This window comes from Mchenga conophoros, linkage group LG3 (genome assembly GCF_057382185.1).
Source record: "Mchenga conophoros isolate Kocher_MC1m ecotype Shallow Benthic linkage group LG3, M_conophoros_male_GT1.1, whole genome shotgun sequence".
In the NCBI taxonomy this organism is placed as follows: Eukaryota; Metazoa; Chordata; class Actinopteri; order Cichliformes; family Cichlidae; genus Mchenga; species Mchenga conophoros.
The window spans coordinates 53,099,437-53,120,427 of NC_140528.1; the positions used below are offsets into that span (position 1 = coordinate 53,099,437).

General features: G+C 38.4%; 2 protein-coding genes across 3 annotated transcripts; one reads left to right on the forward strand and one right to left on the reverse strand.

Moving 5' to 3' along the window:
- Window positions 1-2,261: 2,261 nt before the first annotated feature.
- LOC146579461 (uncharacterized) lies at window positions 2,262-6,343 on the reverse strand. 2 transcript variants are annotated; one of them, XM_085269350.1, is made up of 4 exons: window positions 6,219-6,343; window positions 4,449-4,504; window positions 3,991-4,341; window positions 2,262-3,868 (listed from the first exon to the last, which is right to left on the reverse strand). In XM_085269350.1, the coding sequence occupies exons 2-4, from the start codon at window positions 4,495-4,497 to the stop codon at window positions 3,612-3,614; spliced, it is 657 nt and encodes a 218-aa protein (XP_085125476.1). In that variant the 5' UTR covers window positions 4,498-4,504; window positions 6,219-6,343; the 3' UTR covers window positions 2,262-3,611. The 2 variants fall into 2 exon arrangements, with proteins under 2 accessions (XP_085125476.1, XP_085125475.1); XM_085269349.1 differs by having other exon boundaries at window positions 2,266-3,871.
- A 9,698-nt stretch (window positions 6,344-16,041) lies between these two features.
- Window positions 16,042-19,366, forward strand: LOC146579462 (GTPase IMAP family member 9-like). Its single transcript, XM_085269347.1, has 3 exons — window positions 16,042-16,088; window positions 18,027-18,250; window positions 18,568-19,366. Exons 2-3 carry the CDS (start codon window positions 18,244-18,246, stop codon window positions 19,254-19,256), a joined length of 696 nt encoding a protein of 231 aa, XP_085125473.1. The 5' UTR covers window positions 16,042-16,088; window positions 18,027-18,243; the 3' UTR covers window positions 19,257-19,366.
- Window positions 19,367-20,991: the final 1,625 nt, after the last annotated feature.

Below are 20,991 nucleotides of genomic sequence, written 5' to 3' on the forward strand. Positions count from 1 at the left end.
GGAAGTAATCAAACATTTTCTTTAGGTATAGAAAAATAAAAAGAAATGTTTGTTTCTGAACATCGTGAAAGTGTCTGAGTGTGACATCATTTCTGGTTTTACTCTGTGAAATTCTCTCCTCTGTCTGTGAGCTCTGCAGAGAAACCAGTAACACAACTTAAACACAAATATAACCAGAACAAATATGATGGACCAGGACACACTCTCCTTCAGCTGTCCTGGAGCATGCTGGGAGATTACATGTAGCTGCTCCCACCATGCTGCAGTATTCTTAGAGAGAAAATGTCCCCACCATTGTTTGTGTTGATTCATTTCCTTCATGAAAGCAGACAGAAGCTGAGAGGAGACAAACTCAGCACAATCAAAGTGTTAGATTTTCAGTGCTAAGAGGGAAACAGTCATTTCAGCTTGTGTTCAGTGCTATTCAAAGAGCTGCTGTTAAACCACAGAGTTAAAGTCAGCTCTAACATTTTATACACAGTATGCAGTGTTAGTGTGGAAACATGTTCACTAAACACTTCCTGATGTGGGACAGGTAGATACAGGCTGATTCTTTCACTTAGTGCCACTGAGTGAACAGATCATAATGGACTGGAAGATGACTGCCGTGCAAATATTCTCACACATACATTACTCAGATGAGGTTGCAAAGTTTATGATATGCATCTGGCAGATAACACAGTGTCGATAGTCAGCGACGGGTTATGCGGGCAATTGAAATAAACTATCTGTGCAGGAAACAATGTTCTACTTTTCTGGAGATCCCAGATGCCTTCCGTGTTTCGAAGATGGAGCATACACTTACATGCATTACTTACATCACTGGGGCGACCGTGGCTCAGGGGGTTGGGAAGCGTATCTGTAACTGGAAGGTCGCCGGTTCGATCCCCGGGCTCTCTGTCCTGGTCGTTGTGTCCTTGGGCAAGACACTTTACCCTACTGGTGTTGGCCAGAGGGGCCGATGACGCGATATGGCAGCCTCGCTTCTGTCAGTCTGCCCCAGGGCAGCTGTGGCTACAACCGTGGTTGCCTCCACCAGTGAGTGAATGAATAGTGGCATTGTAAAGCGCTTTGGGTGCCTTGAAAAGCACTATATAAATCCAATCCATTATTAAAATAGATATCGATGTAGTTCCTTTCTGTTTCCACAAGTTTACACTGCTTACACTGCTTTCCAGCAGGTCAACAGCGCAATCTGTTGACCTGCTGGAAACTCTTGCACAAAATGACTTTGTCTTTTAAAAGATGTAGGGAACCTCTGGCCTTTATTAATGATATCAGTTAAAAATACATTCATAAATGTGAAATCTATTCTCAGTTATTTTAGTAACAACTGCATTATAAAAGTGTTGTAAATTCTTTAAGAGAAGAAAGGAAATCAAAGGCAGCACATGCCTTTGATTGTTGGAATATCCCAAGGGGCTATTGGGACGAGTACAACCAGTATGAATCATAAACGCCTCAGGCATGTCGATGAGCAGGTTGTTTAAGATGACAATCACACTAAGGAAGAGCTTTAAAAAGCTGAGCATAGCCAGTTGGTACGTGACAGTACACTGTTATTTCATGGCTGCAGAATGTCAGTGAAAAACAGCCAGCAGCACTAAATAGTTTATTTTTGACTCCACTTAGTGGATTCCTGCATTAATACTCTTGAACTGTAAACTGTAAAACATATCAGTGTCTTAAACACACATTAATAGTCTAATTATTCTTAAATATAATGATACTATTGTTTGTCTGGATACAACTTTGCTTTGATATTTCTGCAGTCTTTCATTTTGTCTTTAGATATTTTAATGAGTGAATGAAGTCGGACTGTAGATTGTCCTTCTTCTAGCTGTACTGACTGACCTTTGACCTCATGTGTTGATGACTCTTCACCTCTGTCTCCTCTCACAAGGAGAAGATGATCTGCAGGATCCTGCTGCTCATCATCCTCACCTCATGTGTCTCTGGTTAGTTTACAGCTTCACTTTATGAACTCCAAAGCTCAACAACAGATTTGTTCCAGTTTAAGAGTGAATGAGTGAGCAGTTTTACAGGCCTTACCCTACGATATAAGCAGAGGAGAGTGGATGGATGGATGGACAGCTGCTTGTGTCAGCAATGGAGAAAACTGTGTAAGTTCTTGGAGTTCTTTTATCTGCTTGTGAATGAGGAAGAAACTCAAAGAAATTTGTTTACATCGTGAAAGTGCTTCTCTTAAATCAAAAGCACTTCTCGCTTTATTACCTGTTGAACAGGTAGTAAAAAACAATTTAGAAGGAATGCGGCATGAACCAACGAGAAACTGATATAACAACAATACAGCAGCTTTCTTATCTACCCAGACATATCAGGACACAATGGTGAAGGATGCATTCATGGATGTATGAAGAGGTTTTTAAACACTTATCTGTAAATGGATAATTTCAGTCAGACTGAACCCAACACTATTTTGCAGAACTCTTGGCTCTGGCTTTCAGCTGTCTTAAATTATGAGGCAATAAATCACACAGAAAGCTGAATTTTTCTCACGTGAGTCAACAATGTTGAATAACCTAAGTATAAAACAAGAAATAGAATCAGCTCCAAAACTCAACTCGAAGTATGTGAGACTGATTTTATTGTTTTGATCAAAGGGCGATTTACAGTTTTGTGTTTTAAACGTGTCTATTAAAATGTTGCATTTCTGTCATTGAATATGTGTATAAACCTTTTATAAACAATCTATTCACTGACTGTTGCCTAAAAGCTGGAGTTGAACAGTAACTTTTTAACTAACAGGTGACTCACACTGAAAACAGCAGTACATGACCCTGTAACCATGTGGTCCTAACTGTTGTGACACTAATGAAATCTACAATGAGTATCATTGTAATGACACATCTTCATTCCTAACTAGTTAAAATGTAAATTGATAATATAACAGCGAAAATTCAGATCCAGTTACAAATGAAGTATTAGGGACTAACGGATAAACCCTTTGAAAGTTCTCCACTATGACTGTGTGGCAGGATGAGGTGCTCAGGAATAATGAGGAAAAGAGCAAGGGACTAATGATGATGTTCCAAGCACACACCATGGTTCATAAATAATCACAGCACACATAAATACCCACCACCAGGGCCCCCTAATCACCTCCTCTTTAGGCCTTCCTCTGAATAAGACTAACAATTTTTATTCTGAATACTTTATTAAATAAAAAAAAAAAATACTTTTAAGTTCTGCAGATGGATCAAACAAGAAAACAAGTCAAAAAGCAACGAGGACACAACGAGGCAAAGCAACAGCCCACAGATTAAACGTAGGCCAGAGAAACAGCAGTGGCCATGCTACAAAGTCATCAGGCTCAGACCACCGATCAAACTGCATTGCCCAATTCCTCTCCCTGAGTCGAGTCCATACTGTTAAGGTACAAAAGTTCAATACTGCAAACTGAACAACACCCTGCAGGATGTTGCCAGTGTCATCAGTTCTGCTATATGAATGCTATAAGAGGGAACCGGAAATGTATGAATTTAATCTGAAAGCTTTGGATGACTTATTGAATAATTTTAACAGTTTGGGAAATGTTTTCTTCCATTTTAACGTAAGCTTCTAAGAGTTCAGGGAGGTGAGGTCCTCAGTCAGATTAAGCTAATGGGTGGAGCTTCTGATGAAGAAGCAGGAAGAGACTCAGAAGAAGAAGAAGTCGAGGTGACCACACTACTCAGACTGTGACTGTTTACATGTTTACATTTTCTTTTCTCTGCTTTTAAACTCAGTGTGATGAGCAGAGCTGCAGCAGCTGCTGTCAGTATGAGTGCAGCATAGAGGCCGATCCTTCCTCGACTCTCTGTCTGTGGGTTCATTGTTGGAGTTTGATGTTTGGGCTCATCAGCAGCTGCTGGAAGGACAGAAAATATTATTTTATCCTGAAAGTTCAATCAATTCATCAAAGTTTATTATCCTAAAGTTCAACTAAAATATGACACTCATTTTTAAAGTTCTACTCAATCAACTTACCAGTGACGCTGAGTTTACAATCTTGAAAGCTGCTGCCACTATTTGTCTTCACTTCACATCTGTACAGACCCGAGTCATCAGTCCTGAGTCCGGACAGCTGCAGTCTGATTCGTCCTTCTCTGAGGGCGTCTTTGTCACTCTGGACTCGTTCTGAAAACTTTGCATCCTGAGACTCTGACACCTCAACACCTTCATGAACCTGATACAGGACTGAGAGTTCTGGACGACTGCAGCGGATCTTCAGTGAAGTGATGAAGCTGTCAGGTTTGGTGGTGAACGTCCACTCCAGTGTGATGTTGTGGTTCTCCTCTGCCTGATAGCAGGTCTGTGTCACATTGACTACAAATGATCCTGTTGAGGAGACAGAGAGGGAAAGAGAGGAGCAGACACACTGAGAACTGGAACAAATCTGTTGTTGAGCTTTATTTGGAGTTCATAAAGTGAAGCTGTAAACTAACCAGAGACACATGAGGTGAGGATGATGAGCAGCAGGATCCTGCAGATCATCTTCTCCCTGTAAGAGGAGACAGAGGTGAAGAGTCATCAACACATGAGGTCAAAGGTCAGAAGCAGTGATGCAGTTACAGAGTTTGTCCACCAGGAGAAAAAAGTAGATTTTTATGTGTTCATGTTATAAATAAATGTGTGCGCTGAGTGAACAAATAAAAGCGGATTAAAACAAAATCATTTGACTTCTCTTGGTTTGATCTGATTTCTATATTTATAAGTCAGACTGGACAGATTCCAAAGTTGGACATTAACTTGGGTTAAGTTTCATGATTAGTTCTGGGCTCTAAGTTTTTTTTTTATGCTGCTTCTCTGCTGAGTAAGCCGTTTATTGGGGATGCAGGGGTGGGCAACTCCAGGCTTTGGAGGCCGGCGTCCTGCAGGTTTTAGATCTCACTCTGGGTCAACACACCTAAATCACATGATTAGTTCGTTAGGCCTCTGGAGAAGTTCAGGACATGTGGAGGAGGTCATTTAGCCATTTAAATCAGATGGGTTGGATCAAGTACACATCTAAAACATGAGGCCTGGAGTTGTCCACCCCTGAGAGTGTAATTCATAAAATGTGCCTGTGTGAGTTCTTACATTACAGTGAAATCAGAAGTCACATCATCACGTGGTTAGCTTTGTAAAAAATGATGATCGATGGGTTAAAGAGAGAGAGAAGAAAAGGAGGAGATAAAGTACAGCAGCTGGTGTCTGCTCGTCTTCCCACTCACATTCTGCACACTCTAACAAACACATGACTGAGCTGAGCTGAGAGAACAGCAGTTCAGTGAGGGGGGGTTATGATGAAAGGTGAAGAGTTGTTTAACATATGCTAGCATTTACACTTCGAAGCTAACCGCAGATTATGTTAAATATAAATTCTAAAACTGAATACATTTCATAGTGTTAACCATTTTAAGCCCAACAAGTCCACCAGCTTATCTTTACATTCCTACATGCTGCAGGGCCATTCACATGTTTTCTGTAATTGAAAAGTTTAATTATGTGTCCATTAACAAAATAAGTTATAAACTATATTTATATAAAACATGTGTATACTTAGTGCATTAGTTGTATTTTAACTATAAATAATTCATATTAGAAAATATAAAGCCTGCATATTTGTAAAGAAATGGCTTTGACTTTGCCACTCCATCGGATGTCTTTAGTTCCGCCCCTGCTGTAGTAGTGCCATAAATTAGGTAAACAGAAATACTGAGCTGGACTTCAGTGGCTGAGGATCATGAGAAGATTAAAAGGACACGATAAAACCATAATGCATACACTCCACGGGTGAATGCGCCGGTGATGGTCCTTATAACAACTTATCATAGAGCAAACACTCCAAAACAAGATGCCCATACGGCACTCTGTGGCAACTGGAGCAAATCCTCAAAGGACGAGCAAAAACGGAGGCAGCAGTTTTCCTCCACTGGCTGGGCCGATACACTTGAACATTCACCGCTGAATGGAAGTTCTGCATGGCAGCCATCTAGTCATAGAAATAACAAAATAGCTTTAGCTCCTAGTTTTGTAATTTGCCGTTGGTGGCAAAATGGCGCAAATGCTGCTTAGCCCAGAATTGAAAGAAAGCTATATCCACCTGAAGGAATACAACTGCCCTCTGCACAACAGCTGGAAATAAGGAATCGGGCAGTCTGCAAACAGTGCCGCAAACAAGCCACTAAAACACTTACTAAACAAATTAAGTGGATAAAGGATGGCAAGCACACCTGTGACTTTGTAGAGTCGGATCAAAACCGCCTGGTTCATCCCAAAAATGCACTGACGCCCGATTCCCACGATCAGAAATGCTGAAGGAGCAATCAATGAGGAAATGAACCCCGCGTGTCCTTATACAACAGACGCAGAAAGAGAGAGCGATAGAAAGAGGGAAAAGTGGAACAAGGAGATAAACCTGTCTGACAGAAAATCACGCACCTGGGGGATGCACAGTAGTGATGTTCGATTCGTGAACGAATCGTTCAATACTCGAGAATCACTTTACTGACTCGTGAATCATGATTCACAAGCCCAACTGACTCACTGACTCATCCCTGTTGCTGTTAGCAAACTAATTCCATTAGTATAAATATATGTAGCTTATAATTAAAATTGTGGGGGGGGAACAACAGCCAGTTTCGTAACAAAAGCATTTCTGCTCTGAACTGGAAGAAAAAACCCTGAGTAGAAGCTCACATCAAGAAAATAGCTCCTCGGTTCAGAGTAGCATCGCGCTGCTAACATGCTAACAACACATTTGAGCTACTCACCCCCTCCCTCCTGTGCCAAATCAAAGAGCGAGCGAACGAATCACTCACTCACTCACTCACCCCCTCCCTCCTGGCTCGCAGCTTCTTCTTCTTCTTGGTTGGCAACCAATGTTAAGGCGCATTACCGCCCCCTGGCTCACAGCGCAGTGGACATTTAGATGAGAAAATATATATTTGACACACTTAAGGAAAATACTAATAAAATACAAATAAACAAAATAAATGTTTATTAAGCAATTTTGATAGGAAGTTGCTTAATTTTAGAAATGTTTTTGCTCTTTTTTTCTCTATAAAATAGTTGTTGTTTTTTTAAATCATTCATCTTAGCAGTGGGATTCACATGAAAAGGGAAACAAATTAAGTTTGAGTGAAAATGTAAAATTTTTGCACTCTCTGGTCAACTGACTCAGTGAATCAAATGACTCAAAAATCCGATTCACTTTGGTGAGTGACTCATTAACACCCGATTCAGTAAAAATAATCAAATTTACCATCACTAATGCACAGTACAGTAGTGCAATTCATCCTGATCGGTGATTGGTCAAAGTCTAGAGTGAAAGAGGAGGCCTGTGATTGGTGAAAAATGTGCAATGAAGAAGCCCTCTTTCATTTATTCAGTCTGTTGTCTGTTTTTTCTTAATCCAGCTCCTTTATCCCACCGGACGCCTGGAATGCTGTCTGTGGTCTTCAGCATGATCACAATGTGTTATTTACGTATGTTGACTGGTTGACAATGACAGGACAGTAAGCATTATCAGTGCACATACAATAAAAGCATCTAGTTTTTATGCCAACATTGATGATGATTTTCCTTATAGCTCTTTTGAACCAAAACAGTTTGGAAAGTCTCCTGAAATCAACAGCAATTGAGAACGAATTGCTTTGTCTCCAACATGAAAAAAAAATGTTGACAGGCGAGGGTGCAGTTGTTGCAATGATAAAGCAGAACATCGCAGTTATCTGCAGCACAGTCACTGAAGACAGCGCTGAAAATCTAACACTTTCGTTCAGTTGAGTTTTCTCCTCTCAACCTCTGTTCACAAGCACGCTTCAGTCTTTCGCTTAAAACTCGATTCGGTCATTTATTAACATTTTTTTTCTTTTCCAGACTAAAAAAAAAGTTTTAGATGAATTGACTCTTTACTAGGTGTGACTCAAAGCCGTTCATCTTTTGGTTTAACCTGGTGTGTTTCTGATCAGTCATTCATTTCTAACAAGCAGCTTCTTCCGCATCCATTCTCACTTACTGTCGCAGCTGCAGACAATCCGTTCTGAATATAAGATCGTGTCTGTGACGGAGCAGGAAAAAGTGAGTTTATAGCGCCACCATCTGGACAGACAGGCTCATTTCAGCTCTAACTGTAGCTGAGTGTTGATGTTCAAACTGCAGCATTTCTGTGAGATTCTTTGAATGTTACTTTGTACATTTGGTGAAACTGTTGGTGCTGTGATGCTCCTCTGAAACACTCATAAGTCAGCATATTACTGTGATACAGTATGTGTGTTTTCTTTAACCCTTCATTGTTTGTTTGTTTTTTCACACACAGTAGGTGACAGAATTGAACATGGAGGATCAAATGTAGACACTGGAGTGCAGTTCAGTAATTTAAGTCACAGAAAGAGGACGTAAAAATCTCTCAAAGAAAAAGTGCTACAAATCCACTCTTCTAAGCTGATGTCTTTTTTTGTCACACCAGATGCAGCTCTCTGCATCATCTATTCAACATTCTTATACATATGACCACAACATGTTTGTGCGATAAAGGAGAAATCATTTCAGCTTATACTACTTCTATTTAAGAAAATAATCTTCTCTCTCATTATTATTATTATCTAGACCAATCTAGACTCTCCAGTCACTTGAACACTGGACCCTTAAGTGCAATTAAATAAATGTGATATAAATAATATATTAATATCTAATGAGAGAAAGGGAGAGACACACACCGGTGAGCGAGCTCCTTTCACTCATATCAGCAGAGAGAGAGAGAGCGGCACACTGAGCTGTGAACTCCTTAAAAGTCTCAATAAAAAAAACTCAAGGAGGAAGTAAACCTCAAGGAGTTTTTAGCTCAGAGTTCCTCTGTTTTGTAGTTTTTCTACTTTCAAAGGAAAATGTCATTTGCAGCATCAGGTGACGTCAACATATCTGTAACCTGCTGCTCTAATACTGCACCGCCATAAAGAAAATAGTTATTGTTAGAGAGTTATCTCTGGGATGCTGGGATGATAGCTCCCTCAGGACTTAAACTCCAGTCAGAGAGTGGGGCACAGAGAGTGATGTCCGGATATACTTTAAAGGAAGTTAACAGCAGCTCAACAGTACAGCAGTAGGCATACTTAACAAGTGTGGGCAGACGTGTGGTTCTGAATAACAAGAAACAAGGAGAAACAATTATCACATGTAAATATAACAATCATCACTTCCCAACATCACACCAATATAATGAACTGTAACACAGATAATGCTCAGAGGTGAATGCTCTGACATAAGAAAGTCCCACAATCCCATTTGAACAGGCAGGAAACAAGAATACCTGCATATCTCAGGCAACAGAAAAGCTAATGCCCCAAAATTAGGAAAAGTCGACAATTACATGGTCTTCAGTGCCCTCTAGTGGCTAAATAACCCAACTGCGGTGCACAGATCCAACCCGCAACAAAGGCTACGGTGGTAAGTCACATGCTTCTACCAATCTCGATAAATCTCCTGGCCTAAACCCCTGTAACTATCGTCAACAAGTACAACCCGTGCTATAAGTGGAAATGGACCCGTAGAACTGGAGGGATTTTGACTCACATTTGCGCAGGAACGCACACGGCTGGAGATCGCTATTCCCCTGCACTAAAACATGCCGCTCCCCGGCAGGACCGTCGTAAAAGCATGTGACGTCATCACCGCAGCAAACAGTAAGAACAAAGTGGAACTTATCGGCAGACATTACCAGTGCAGTTATAACTATGCGACTGAAATATAAGGAGACTTTCGGACAGTTATACTGTCAAAAGAAATGTTCATCCAGGTTGTGATGAGTTTTTTCTTTTCCCTTTTTTATTGTCACTGATGCTTCAGGTGTGAATATCTCATAAACAACAGGCAGCAGGTTCACTATGACCCAAACTCCAGACTCAGTAAAATATCATGTCAGTGTTACAGGATACAAACTCCACAGCAGTGGAAAGTTAAAGAAAGTCCATTCATAGTTCAAAGGTCGCTCAGCAGAGGATGATTTAAATGTTATCATTGGTCAGAATTAAAACAAGAAGCTTGAACTTTTTATAAAGATTACATTTGATCAACTTGTTTTTTGTTTATATATAGATATATTTAAAATTAATAAAAAAATAAAACCTTTTGCTGTGCCAGCTTCTAGCTTAGTTTGACAGTGTGTAGAACAAACCTGATGAAAACTTAAAGTCAGCCAAACACATCCACATTTTGAGGCTGGGAGTAAAAAAAAACGAATCTGACTGAGCCCAAAATCAGCTGCAACCCTGTGTGGTTATTACAGTAAACACAGCGGTCTTTTCTCTTTATTTATTTATTTTTTCATAAAGTGATTTATTGTGAGCAACACAAATTTGAACAGGGGGCAAATTTTGTTTTGGCACACTGATCATTACAGTCACAGCTTGTTGTCTTTAACAGTCTCAGTGTTTTTCTTTTCTTGTTTGTGTGCGAATTTCCCCAAATCATGCGATGATCATGATTACTGACAGTCTGGTATAAAAAGTAGTTTTGTTTGGAGTTGTGCAGGACTTGTCTTTGTCATTGTATCACAGAAAAGTGTCATCAAGATGTATTCATAGCCAGAGGCCAGCAGGTGTCACTGTGGAGATGGTTTCAGATTGTTTTGACACTTCAATATAATTCCTGCACAAATGCTTCAGTGTTTCACGAAGCCTCGCTTTGCCCATCACTAGTAAGCAGGCACCAAGTGCTGTTACTGCCTGCTGCACACAGCAGATCGACCAAACTGTCCGACCTGTAGATGTACATGGTTCATTCCCATGTGTCAGTTTAAAGATATCTCACTGAGTGTCAGAAAGACAAGTTTGCTTCTCTTCTCTACTGCAAGTGAAAAAAAAAACTGCAGAATGTTTTCAGTATCATCAGTTCAGCTATATTAAATCAATGTGGTGTTAAATTTTGTTATAAGAAGCAATGGGAAATGTTTTCATGTAATTTGAAAGCTTTGGATGTGTTATCAAACTTCTGAATTTCTGGAAATAATCTAATTATCTTTTTTTACTCACAATTTATTCTAAGCTTATAATTATTTGTATTTTACTCTAAACTTGAAAACTCGAGTTTATTAATTTTAAATTATGTCAAGATCTGGGGTATGTGACACACTGTTCATGTGTTTGCACTGGTTGTTTCCGGTTTGAGTAGTATTCAATGTTGTTGTTGTTTTGTGGCCCTGCCAAGAGGAGATACTCTTTTGAAATGAAGACAAACACAGCAGTTGGAAATCTCCAGTTCATGTGATGTGTATGATGAAGATGGTGATGATGATGATGATGATGATGATGATAGTGGTGGTGGCGATGATACAGCAACATAACTAATAATTTTAATAATACATTTTATTTAGAAGCACCTTTCAAGACACCTAAAGACACTTAACAATAGAATAAAATGCATAATAGGACAATGACAAAATAAAGAACAATAAAAATAAATAAAAAGCACAACATAAAATAAACAAACAGTGGGTTCACAGTGAATATGGAAATATGAACAGATGGGTTTTGAGTTAAGATTTAAACTGGGAGAGAAAAGCAATGTTTCTTATATCAGGGGGTAGAGAGTTCCATCAGCTATTTAGTTTTAGAAGGTACATTTGGAATTTGAATTTTAAATCCTCAAAAATGAAACTGAGGACATGAACTTGAGGTGAACAGTTTGTTTCATTTTAAAACAAATTATTTTGACGTCATCACCATCATCATCATTAATCAGTGATAGACTGCCCGATGATCCGTGATGTTTAAACAAACAGGTTCTGATCAGGTGCAGCTGTCAGGATATTCAGAGTCTGAATCATTGTCAGTTATTTCTCACATTTCCTTCCTTAAATCCAGAGTCAGTATCTGCAGCAGTGATTATGTCTACTAAAACACGAAATCAGGTACTCTGATCAGGACCTTCTTGCTGTGAGGCAACAGTGCTGCCCCACTGTGCTGCCTATATATTATGAATAATGCTACGACCCCCTCTGCTAGGCGACAGGAGGAGAGTAACATACACAAGCCCACTACACGAAAACTGAGTAAAATAAAAGGTTTTATTGCAAACTTTAAACAGAAAACCGACTGGGCTGTTCAACAGACCACCGGGCAACCAATTGATAAAGAAAAAAAAAAAAAAACAGTCAAGAGTAAAAGCGAAGGGTAAACTAAGGTAAGCTATTGTCAGAAAATAAAAACTAAGGGTTACCTATAGCAAGCCAGCAACACAAGACTCTAATACAACTAAGTTCAGATTTATACCAGGTTTAACAAACAAAGTGCAACACTGTGAACAGGTTTAGCTAGTGATGGCCCGCTTGAAGCTGACGCTCTGGAGCGTGTGTCGAAAAAAACAACACACTGGTTCAGAAGCACTGTGTCGAGGCTTGCTTCGTTTGGCAAAAGTCACGTGACCAGCGACGTCCGAAGCTTCATTACGCACGTAACTGCTTCGGTACCTGATTCAAACGGATATAAGGAAGTGAATCATTCACGGGATTTGTGGAGTGTGTTGATGGTGACAGATAGCGAAGAGGTGATCATTCCACTGACAGATATGGAGCCAGCGAGGAAGAGACGTTCTGGCGTGTGGGAATATTTTGAGTTGATTTTGCTCAATTCATTTTATCTTCAGAAGTGAAAAACTTGAAATGTCCAAAATCATTTTTTCATAATGTAAATATCATTACAGTATATGACTTTTGAAACACTTCCATGTGAATTAAAGCTAATAAAGATTAAAAAAATGTATTTGACACTATACGTAAATTACATTGCTGCACATTTTAGAAAATCATTTTGTTTATTGTTTTTAGGTGATAGTCTGCAGGACCCAGTATTCCTGGTAGATATGCAGGAATACTGCATATCTACCAACTTGCAGTGCAGTTTCTGCACTCCAGCCTCTTCTGTTCCATGCAAGAGGATTTTCTTAGGGCAGGAGGAATTATTTCTAGGAAAAGAAACAGACCAGTAAAACTAATCCTCTTTTTAAATAAAAATAACAAAAGGGCTACCTTACATAGATCATGTTTTTACTTTGCAAGTTCATGATTAGGGATGAGTTTTGATTATCGATTTTCTGATTACAATCGATTCTAAATTGAATAAAGTGATATTGATTCATTAAAATCTTGAGTCGATTTGTAAATAAAACGTTATTTTGCCTGAAACGCCAGCATCTCAGGTTAAACCTCACAAAATTTCGTCAAACACCAAACAGCTAAAACAGTAAATGGGAGCAGGTTTACGGATTCTGCATACAAATGTAAACACGTAGCGCGGACCCGACGCGTCAGAGTCAGATTTTGATGTGTCGGCGGGTCCGCGCTGTGTTTACCTTTTTTTTTTCGCTAGCTTCTGCAGCTGCAGGTTTCTTATCTCTCTGTTTACATCTCTGATTAAGTCTCACAAGTGTCAGCTTTCTTTCAATAGATACAAAAATATGGATATATACTAATAATTCTGACTGTCTGAGGCAAAACTTTCCAGATTCCAATCGAATTGAATCGGATCCTGTATCGAATCAAAATGATTCTACAAATCAGTGACGATACCCAGCCGTACTCAGCCCCCTAAGCATTTTCCCTTTCTAGTTCACAATCAATCCTACCCCTAGGTCAAAAATATGTATAGGACAATTGGCCTAATCTAATTTTGTATAAACATACCTGTCCAGCTGTCCAGTGAAAAATTCTGATTGTGATCTAACCAATCAGCCACGAGTCCTAGCACACTTGGATTTGCATAAAAATTAAAAGGCATTTCTCACTTCCAAGGCTCAGGGCCGTAACAATAATATATAGTCATCTCAACATATAATACCTGTTACACAGATAGAAAGTGAGAAAAAGAGGCTGGATGGTGAGTTCCATTTACTCAGATCAGCAGAGAGAGCGGCATATGCGCTTCGAATTCATTAAAATAGCTCAATAAAAACTCTTCTGTGTCATGTTCCTTTGTCTGTGAGCCAGTGTTTGTGTCTTCTGGGTTAATTTATATCATTTGATTTAGTACTTTCCATGCTTGTGTTTCCTTGCCTACCATTTTTTTCACATTCCATGTGTAGTCATGTTAAGTTCTGTCTTAATGTTTATTCATCTGTTTCCCAGTTGCCTCTCTCTCTCTGGGTCATTGTGTTCCATGTGTCACCTCTAGTCATCCTCTTTATGTTCGTTTATTGGCTGTGTCCGTTTTCTATGTTCTCTTTCTTTCTCCCCAGTCATATGTTCTCATTTCTATTCGTACACAGTCCCTGTGTCTCAGCATGTGTCTCATGTTTCCTGTTTTATTTTATCTTGTCCTGTGTTCAGTGTACTCAGTTTGAGCACAATCTAAACACAAATTATTCTCATAACAAAAGGAATCACAAACCCACAGTGAAACTCAAGACGCAGGGATCATGATACTATAACTGTTTTAATATATGCTCAGTGTGTTCTGACATTTTAAAAATAAGCAAGACTTGCTCTTAAAATCAAATATATAAATGTTGCTCTAAAACAACTTGGTGCAGTTTTTCCTCTATAGCATCAAGTTTAGACAAAAAAATGATTCTAGAATCTTATTGTACTTCCTCCTGAACCAGATACTGCTACCTGTCTCAGTAATCAAAGTATACTCAGATTTAAAAATGGTAAAAGGTGTTCTCAGTCAAAACAAAACAATTTTTGAAACCAAGCCTCACCTTAAGTGTTTGCACAAAAAATGCAAAATGGGTGTAAAATAGGTAAATGCGACCACTGAGTTGAAATATACAAAGTGACAAGACTGAACAACTACATGTAAAGTTCCTTCTTCTTATTCATTGTATTCATTCTCTATAATGAAACCAATTTAAAGCTTGCCAAATGTCTACCATGAATGTGTTTCACTTTGCAGCTCATTGCCTTGTTTTTCTCTTGGACAACTATAATTTGACTATAGTCATACTCGTGACTTTGGGTGACACACCTACATTGTTGGACTGGTTAAATGAGTTTCGAGTGTCACTGTTATTACTTACGGTAAGTTTATAATCAGCTAGTTTGGTTTTAGTTTCACTTGATAATGTCCACTAACTAAAATCTTTATCCGTTTTCACCACCAAATAAAATACCTGTCCTTCACTCTCTGGTTTCATAATTTTTTATACTCAGCTAAGTGTGGTTTAACTCTTTATGTTGCATTAACAAACTCAACTATCCCACCTGGCTTCCTGTTAAGAATGGAGCGAGCTTACATCAGCCAATGTGTCTCTGTGTTTACTTTGGTTTCACTTCATTTATCCTGTTGTTTCTGTTTTTTAGTGAGTTTGGCATCACTTATTTAGTAGTAGGTACTTTTAGATTAGCAAATGTTTTTGATAGTTTTTTTCTTCTTTTGATTCATTTAATTTGAGCTGCAGGAGCAGAAAATGTGATGCTGTCTAACTCTATAGGCACGATGAGTCCATATTTATTTATCACAGCATAAAACAAATGGTTTATAATCAAATTAGTTTTCATCTAAAAAAGGTGAATTATAAATCTGAATTTTGACACCATAGACTACTTCTGAAAGCTAACTCTGAAACACAAGTTTAAAATACATAAAGACAGTACATTCACCTCTACATCAGACACTGGTCAAGATGGAAGTAAACGAGAAAATACCATTCAATAAAGGAAGATATTTGTAAATGTTTGCAATGTTTGGTTATTTTTTATGATCTGGAAAGACAAAACAAAAGTATTTCTACAGAGAACGAAATTTTTATTTAATAGTCTGTAGTTTGTGTTTTTTTTACCTGATAAGAATCTGTTTTACTTATCTTAAGACATTGAATCAAACACCACAGAACAAAATAAGCAAAATACAAAGTGAACATGATCTGATCTTTGAAAACAAAAGCAAACATATAAGTGAACTGAATGGGTGAACGGATAAAGAAAGTGAAACTGGCTAATTAAAAAACAAAAGCTTTTGGCAGAGAACCAGTCTGTCAGGTATTGGTCATGTGACCACGAGGACTGGGTTTACATCCCACCCACAAACCTGTTCTCCTCCAGACATCGTTTCCCTCATGTCAGGAGCTCCAACACCTTGACACCTGCAGCCGCTGTTCGTCTCAGTGCCGTAAGTGTTATCCAGCTTTGTTCATTCTTTCATCCTGGTTCCGTCCACGGATCACTCGTAACACTGGTTCCGAAGCCGAGATCAGCGCACCGGGTCTTACTAAAGTAACTGCCTCTTCCAACCAATCGCCAGCCTTCGAAGTGTTTGGGTCTTGACGCTAAACGGGCAACATTTATTAATAATAATCCGTGCGCGTCATCCCCATCGAGACACAGTCAAGATGGTATTTGAATATGAACCATTAAATAAATGAAACCACAGTGTCCTATAGCACTCACTATAGTGTCGCAGTGATGAACCCTGTGTAAAAGAACAGAGGTACATAGTGAAAGAAGAGGATAAAACAGCACTACATACACTAGTCTTTACTGGCATTTTTGTGTCCACAGCTCCTTTATATTAGTGTGTATTTTCTTTTTATTCGAATATTTTTTTTCTTTTCCCTTCATTTAAAAAACATATGAACAAATTATACAAAATATTGATGAATACTGAAGTTATAGCTAAGGGCCTGAAATATAAATCTAACATAAACATTTTTTTATTTTCTTTATTTCTTAACATAGCTCACTTTAAAAAGTAAAATATTTTAAGAGCAAATCAAAGTGCATACAGTGAAGGTTACACAGACCTATCAGTCAGATGTTCTGCTGTAAAGTCTGAGAGTAACATGTAGAAGGAGATTAGATTCCAGGGCCGTACAGACATGTTTGAAGGAGCAAACATCAGGACAAGAAAGACACAAGCACAATGAAACAAGTTCTACAAAATCCATACAAAATACAGGTGATAAAAATACAAAAATAAAATATAATTAATAATTAAAATAAAAAATACAAAAATTAAAAATGAAATGTAAGCAAATACAGACCTTAGTAATTGTCTTGTTGTGGATTATGTAAGGAGGGGTTTTTACAGTCTAACTGATTAATTTGCCAAAAGAAAAGACAAAACACACAGAGTTAAAGACTTTTAACAGATTTTCCTAAAGATTTCCTACATATCTTTGAGTGATTTCTGTAATAAGCAAAATCTTTGTCTCCTACAAAAACCTTGCTTACGATTTGTCTGATAACTTGTCAGCTAAATTGGTCTGGGACAAATTCATATTCTCCGCCTGAAATATTGTTGCAATCAAGACTGAATGAGCACAATCAGTACCAAATGTAACATTCCTTTAAAATTATCTTTGCTGCTGTTTAGATGCAATTTGGCCAACTTAGCGACTTTGTCGCTATATGTAGCGAGTTTTCAGACCCCCTTAGCGACGTTTTTTCTAAAAAGCGACTAGCGACAAATCTGACGACTTTTTTTGGTGTTACTGGAGACTTATTTATGACGACTTTTAGACGTGAAAGCGCGTATCGCTCTTACTCTCAATAAGCAGCGGTGCTGCCTTGGGCACCTCGCCCGTTCCAAAGTGCTCACGGGTGGAGGATAGTCCTCCCCCAGCTGCTATCAGGGCAGAAGATGTTCACACCTATGCGTCCAAACTGCAAATAAATAGCGCATGAGCAAAGCCGCTGCTCCCGCACTGACTGTTACTCAATTCTTTTTACTGTTATGCTGTTTTGTAGATAACAAAGTTTAAAACTACTTATAAACACACGCACAAAGTAACTCCACCAGAGTGTCTATTTCGGGTCACTTTTGCCGGTCCAAGCCGGTAAAGAAGCAGGGTTGGAATTGTGACATTAAAAAAGAAAAATTGCTAAAATACATTTAATTTGCATTATCAATTATGTAATTTAGGCGATTGCGTCATTTGTTGACTTCTAGCAACTTTTAGGACGAACCAATAGCGATTTTCCTTACTGAGGAGTTGGCAACACTGTTTAGATGATCATCATTTAGAGGCTTATGTTGGTTTGAGGAAGTCACTTTGATGGAGTCACTGTGAGCTTGAGCTCTACAAATAATTCATTTCTGGTGTTCTAGGCCTACTGGAATACTTCCTGCTTTCAGTCAGGCTGTAAACATTCAACCAGAAACTACGTCAAGCTGCTGCACCACCTTTTTCAACAGCAAATAAATGTAATGTCTTTCTGACCGTGATGTGTTGAAAAAGAGGAAACAAAACAGCTGATAAGGGAAGGGAATTATTCTGCAGCATCAAATAAGTAACGACTTTTCAACTTATTCATTGTTGACAGACATGGCCAGTAAGTATTTTCATCTTTTATATTCATTTAATGTTCAGATGCATTTCCCTGTGATAAATCCGATTTTAATATGAACCTAACCCAGTTTTACTTTGTTTTTTAAATGTTGTTCTTATATTTAATTCCCTGAATGTACCTTTTATTACTACATCTAGCATACAGGAGTGTAGACATATTACATTTTCTTCTTGGTGAAGGATAAATCTATATCTTCTTAATATCCAATTTACAATCAGAGGGCACAGTGTCAGTGTTATGAATTTTTTTTTTTTAATGAGACCAGACATGAATAATGTCTCTGTGATGTTCTCCAACAGATGAAGCTGAGCTCAGGATGGTGCTTGTTGGGAAAACGAGAGTTGGGAAGAGTGCAGCAGGAAACACCATCTTAAGGAGAAGAGCTTTTGAAACTATGAGGCTTCCTGCTGTAGCGGCACCAGTAACTCTGAGGAGAACAGGAGAGTTTTATGGACAAACACTGGCTTTAGTTGATACTCCAGGCCTGCTCCATCCCAATCAAGATCAAGATGAGGTGAAGAGGCACATCACCAACTGCATCACATTTGCTGCTCCGGGTCCACACGTGTTCTTGGTTGTGATCAATCCAAACAGATTCACAGTAGATGATAGAAGAATAATGAGAACCATTCGGCAGATATTTGGAGAAAACCTAGCACGTTTCTCTTTGCTCTTGTTCACCCATGGAGACATTCTGGAAGCTCAGGAGCGCTCCATTGAAGAAATAATCCGTGAAAATCCATCTCTCCGTTCTATCATTCATCAGTGTCATGGAGGATATCATGTTTTAAATAACAATGATGGGGATCTCACTCAGGTCTTAGAGTTGCAGAGGAAGATACACATGCTGGTTCAGAGAAATGGAGGACAATACTACACTGATGAGATGCTAAGAGAGCCCAATCTGGGAAATGTTATGGTCGGTTTCACCATTGGTGTTCTTGTAAGTCTACTGGGACTGGGAATATTTAGAGTGGTGCGGCAGTAGGAATGTGTTACAACATTTTATCAGTACCTTTGATATTAATATTTGATATCATAGAAATCCATACATGTAGAATGCATACTTCAGACCTGTGTCATATGTCTGTTTGAACTTTAGGCTTGTTTTACATTTACATTATTAATTCATACTTTAACTGTTTAGGGTCATAGGCTGAGGTCCATTATTAACACTAAATGGTTAAATGAATGGACAACATGATTTCAGGGAATAACCATCTTATGGATATACTATCTTACATCAGGCTGGACATCATGTTGTTGGGGTTGTTCAGCTTCAGCTTATTAATCATGTATAGATTTTATAAACTGTCATTTTTTCAGGTTTTTAATGAATAAAACTGTTAACATTTTTTTCTCATTATAGATTAGGAGCATCTTAATTTCATTCATCATGTGATTTACAGAATTTCTCAGACTATGAGAGTACATACATACATATATATTCAAATACTATTCAAATACAAATAAAAATGTGTTGGAGAGATTCAAGAGTCAATTCAGTCTAAATTTATTCACAAATCCATTATTTGGCTATTTCTGTTGACTCGAGGACACATTTATGTCACTTGAAGTTTGGAAACTCACCATAAAAAAAACATGTCAGATTCTGAATGACAAAAGAGGGTGAAGCAATATTTATGTACTTGGTTCACCCAGTTTTCTCTTAAATTGAAAGACTCCAAATATACGCTATAAAACCTAACCATTTGAATGAGCACTGAAAAAAACATGATGGAAAGAATTTCCAGGTGATTAATCATTATACAATTCTGTTATTCCAACTTTGGTTGGACCAAAGAGAACCCATGCAAACATGAACATGAAAACTCCACAAAACAAGGACCCAGCCATGTGATGGAATCAAACTCAGGAACTTCTTGCTGTGAGGCAACAGCACCAACCACCGCACCACTGAGCTGTCAAGGCTTATCTTTTAAAATAGTAGGAAAGCCAAGATTGCAAGGCTTAATACACAATTTTCTTTACTTTTTGTCCTTGATGTGTTACACCACAATAAAAATTGATAGCATACATGTGGTGTGTATATACTTTTCTTTCTCTTATAACCCCAGATGTAAAATCTCATGTGATCTTGCAAATTTTTTCCACGCAACTAACCACTTTTGCAAGATTGTATCATGTTATCAAATTTAGCAAGTGTTAAGTTTTCAAATATCATGCAGAACATTATGATATATGATATAATAGAAACACCAGAGAAACGTACAGTGGCTTGCAAAAGTATTCGCCCCCCTTGAATTTTCCCACATTTTTTCACATTACAGCCACAAACATGAATCAATTTTAGTGGAATTCCACGTGAAAGACCAACACAAAGTGGTGTACACGTGAGAAGTGGAACCAAAATCATACATGATTCCAAACATTTTTTACAAATAAATAACTGAAAAGCGGGGTGTGCGTAATTATTCAGCCCCCTGAGTCAATACTTTGTAGAACCACCTTTTGCTGCAATTACAGCTGCCAGTCTTTTAGGGTATGTCTCTACCAGCTTTGCACATCTACAGACTGAAATCCTTGCCTTCTTCTTTGCAAAACAGCTCCAGCTCAGTCAGATTAGATGGACAGCGTCTGTGAACAGCAGTTTTCAGATCTTGCCACAGATTCTCGATTGGCTTTAGATCTGGACTTTGACTGGGCCATTCTAACACATGGATATGTTTTGTTTTAAACCATTCCACTGTTGCCCTGGCTTT

Coding starts and splice junctions, on each gene's coding strand:
- LOC146579461 (XM_085269349.1), bottom strand. CDS start 4,497: ATGATCTGCAGGATCCTGCTGCTCATCATCCTCACCTCATGTGTCTCT. Junction 4,342..4,448: donor CCTCACCTCATGTGTCTCTG/GTTAGTTTACAG, acceptor TCTCCTCAACAG/GATCATTTGTAGTCAATGTG. Junction 3,872..3,990: donor TTGTAAACTCAGCGTCACTG/GTAAGTTGATTG, acceptor CTGTCCTTCCAG/CAGCTGCTGATGAGCCCAAA.